We start from the raw sequence: 4,240 nt of genomic DNA, 5'->3' as shown, positions 1-4,240 counted from the left end.
GTTTTTCTGTGGAATTGGAAATATTAAGAAGTCCTTCTATAATGTAACAGCAATCCCTACAGAAACACTGACAAATCTCCTGGCACTTCACATGGTACATGCAGAACTTGCTATGTTCACACATAAAACCAACTAAAACATACCATTGCTAAGGAAAAAACTTAAATGAAAGAAAGTAATCAACATTTCTACCACTTTAAATTTAGGAAAAATTGTTAAGAGCACAAATAGGAAGTGGAACTATGTTCCCCTATCCAGGAAAAAGTATTTTGACGAGACAATTTAGTCTAACCTGGAAACTTCAGATAATGAGATAATGTCTGGTTGGGTGGTTGTTCATTTGTTCTGAAAGGTTTCAGTTAATTCAACACGAATTGTCATGGGATTAGCAAAGTAAAACTTCAGTTAAATTATTGCTGTCCTCCACATTGAGGAGATTCCAGCTGAGAGACCACAATTCTATTTTATGACAACTTCACATGCGAGTGAGGCACCACATTTCTTTCACAGAACAGAGTTAATGCTGAAACATCCATTTTGTCTTGGAAAAAAGCTAAACCCAGAAGATTGACAAAACTCTCCAGACCACAAAAGCCTTCCCAATAAAGCCATAAATTGAGTAGATAAAGTATCCATGAAATATTTAGTTGCACTCTTCTGACCAGCTCCAAACCACACTACAGTTTCAGAATTTCATTCTGAGTTGTCTGTGGTCAACCTGCAAGTCCAGGATACTGTCCAGCTCCACTTCCCCATCCCCCTGGATCTCTGCAATCCCTTCATGAAAGGGCTCCAAGATTGTAGAGAGCAGCCTTGCTGATACATAGTGAAGTATGCATAAGAGGACAAAGGAAGAGAAGAGAACAAGAAATGAGACTTCTTTCCTCAGGGTGTAGGCATTTCTTCTAACTAAACCCATGCTTTAATATGGAGACAAGCAGTGGCTTGTAGGCACCCAGAAAGTCGTGCTCCTGTTTGTTTGCAAGACAAAGGTACTGTGCATAAATCAGGAAGGATTTATCTATGACTTCTGTACAAAGAAAAGATACAGAACAACATTCTTGGACTAGATGCAAAAAAAAAAAAAAATCCATGTTCAACTTTTATCTGGAATGTAAAATTCAGAGATGACAAATTGCTATTAGCAAGGTTCATAATTAAATTATACTACAGAAGTTAAGATAATCTTGCACACCTCCAACACAGTTGGTGATATTCCTTAGGTTAAACAGTTATCTAGAGAGGCCTCAGGTAAAAACAAACAACACAGTGCCTAACCTATTTTTAAAGAATTATTTAAGCCAAACATGAAAATCAGGTTAGTACCAGTGCAGCTTTTGAGCTAGGACAGGTTATAGGACAGCTTTAATGCTAGTGAACTCTCAGGAGTGGTGGAGTGGAGGGGGGATAAAATTAAAATTCAAATAAAATGCATTAAGAAAAAAATACAGACACAAAACCCCAGCCTGGCAGGATTTTACAGCATTCTGACTCTCTTTTAAAGGACAAAAGAAATATATACAACATACAGGAAAATAGGACATGTTAAAATACGTCATGGCTTGGATATAACTTTTTAATCACTATCTTTAGATAGAATTAGTGGCTGTGAATAGTCTGCTATCCAGACCAGGGTAATAGTTCTGAGCTATTAAACTGGTGCCTTTCAAAAACTTGCAAATTCTTCTCCCAGTCTGAATTCTTCTGTTGGTCTGAATAAGCCAGCACACACAGAGTAAGTGGGATGGCTCCTGGCACTTTGAGACACTAAGAACTCTGCTCAGAACAATCAATCTGCCCACTTCAGCCCACAAACAACACAACTGAAGGTTAGATCTTGCCAGCTGTATGGCATGCCTGCCAGATTGGCGTGGCTTTAATTTGACAGAGCTCAGGTTAACTTAAAATGTTGAAGTGGAAAACAAAAAAAAAAAAAACAACAACAACAAAAAAGACACCCCAACAACAAAATCAGAGCAATTAAGATTAAGTAGTCCAAATGCAAGTATCTGTGTAAAAGCCAATGAAAACAAGTTTCATTTCCAGGATGCAACAAGGGATCTGAGCCAGGTTTGCCATTTCACTTTTTGCTTGTTTTACTGGAAGAAAAACATGGACTTTTAATATGTTTAGTTTGTAAACCTAACTTTGATGTTTCTAGTTTAGTGGACCTTGAGCAATTATTACATTATGAAAGATGAAGGGTACCTATCCAGTGTGCTACGTTTCCTGCCAAAAATTACATAAACAAGATCAGCCACAGAGTACTGAATTCCCTTCTCACCCACAGATGGGACTTCTTTCATAAGCTTACCTCAGAGCAGGAGAGTGCCCCATGGCTATGCCTTGTCTGAGGTTTTATTAAAGAACTTGAAAGGAGCTTTTCAGCAGAATTCTTTCCCACATCACCACAATTCCAGACAGACTGTGACATTTTGCAGAATAAACAGGGAGTGAAGCTGGTTCTAAAACAAAAGCACTGCAAGTGAAAGCCAGGTTTCCTGGCTTCTTTAATACCTTTCCAATTTCTTTTAGCTGCTGATGCTTCCTCTAGCTTTGCAAACAGAAGCAGATCTATTGGGACAGTTAATATTTTGATTTTGTGTGCTCGTTAAAATACTGGTTTCAGAAACTCCCAGAGGTGGTAGTGACATGGGACTTCTTCAGAGAGAAAGGGGAGCTGGGAGTGTGGGCTCCAACACTGTCTTAGTATGAAACAATCCTACGGTTAGATTTGGAGCTGTGTCTTGTGGCATTGAAGCAATATTTTAGAAATATCCTTGTATCAGTATATTCTGTTCTTTTTACCTGCATCAGTATGGGTTTTATTTTCCAAGAAAGCTTCCAAGGAGCATTACAGCCCCAATATTCTGTTTGGGATATGTAACGTGTTCTAAATACTGAATCTGACTTTGTATTAGAAGTCTGCTAGTTTTCCTGAACAGGGATACTTGGAGAAAGAAGCTAGAAAATTAAGGAGTCATAAACACAAACAGCATCATCCACATTTACATGCAGTGCAAATCTCCTCCACAGTCCATCCCTTGACCTGGCACACTGCTGCCAGCCTCGTCGTGAGCCACAAGGATCACAAAACTGCACTGTGCAGTATTAAACTGCAGGGTTTGCTATAACATTTCCTTCATGTCTTTTTCCAAAAATCAATTTCAAGTTAAGCAGCAATGATACACCACATCACATAGTGAAAATAAGATTTATATTGACCCTCTCTCTAAACCAGGATTTGTCTGTCGTGTTTCTTCCACCAGGAGGTTTTCAGCAAAGAGGCAAAAAAGGAATCAAAGTGCTAACAATGTTTTAGAAAAAAAAATGCTCAAGGAGAGGCTGGAACATATACAGTGAGTTCTAAAAAAGAAGAAAGGGGTTTCAAACCTCTGATTTTGCTTTTCTGCATCACCAATGTATAGACAAACACACACACATAAAATAAAAAGTGCTTCACTTGGGGAAAAATCCAGTAGCTTTGATCTAACACAGCCTGACATTAATATATTTAAAGTGGAACAGCTTGGGATTTTCTTCTTGACCTTTTGCTTTTGCACTTGCATTTTTTTCATAATTAGAATTTTAACACGCATGTTTCCTCTCCAGCTTAGGTATATCATGAATATTTACCTTGCTGGCTACAAGCTGAAGTCATTAATTACACTGTGTATAAGCAAATACTTTCCCAGTTCTGGTTTTCAACCTAATGAAACACTTTGATTACTTGCTGAATCAATTATTGTAACTTTCTTACCTGAAGGCCAGCTGCGTGTCTCTGTGAGAAACAAGGGTTCAGGTCAACAAAAAGCATCTCCTGGTGTTGAAGCAAATACAGCAGGAGGCCATTGTAAAGCCTTTGTTCTTCACAAGCCAAGGGACTGACAGGAATCCTGAGGGAAGAGGAGATGGATTAAGATTAGGAGCTCTCAGATCAGGGGCTAATCATGAGTCACACAGGGAACCCTCCCAGTACCCAAGACAATTCAGCAAAGCAGAAATTGCTGGGACAGTGACCACCAGAGTTTGGCGTGTTCACAACACTGGGACCTCCACAGTGACAGAGCCCCAGCTTTGCTGCAATGGTTCACAACACAATGACTCTTTGTGGCAGCACAGCACAATAGTTAGAACCTGACAGTAGCTTGGACATGAGGTTCTCCAAATCAAGGATGAAAAGGACAGACAAAAAAAAGCCCCATCTGCCACTGCTCACTGGCATTGGGATGGAAAGAGT

General features: G+C 39.2%; 1 protein-coding gene across 9 annotated transcripts in view; it reads right to left on the bottom strand.

Annotated features, from left to right (window-relative positions):
* Positions 1 to 4,240, bottom strand: part of FAM13C (family with sequence similarity 13 member C) — a 126,776-nt gene that overhangs the window by 113,562 nt on the left and 8,974 nt on the right. For all 9 annotated transcript variants that reach the window (XM_017746404.1, XM_017746406.1, XM_017746403.1 and 6 more), the window contains exon 5: positions 3,761 to 3,896. In XM_017746404.1, the coding sequence (XP_017601893.1) occupies positions 3,761 to 3,896 (136 nt within the window). The remainder of the gene's footprint in view (positions 1 to 3,760; positions 3,897 to 4,240) is intronic.

This window comes from Corvus brachyrhynchos, unplaced genomic scaffold (genome assembly GCF_000691975.1).
Source record: "Corvus brachyrhynchos isolate BGI_N302 unplaced genomic scaffold, ASM69197v1 scaffold279, whole genome shotgun sequence".
NCBI classification, from domain to species: Eukaryota; Metazoa; Chordata; class Aves; order Passeriformes; family Corvidae; genus Corvus; species Corvus brachyrhynchos.
This window is presented reverse-complemented; position numbering and strand designations above follow the sequence as displayed.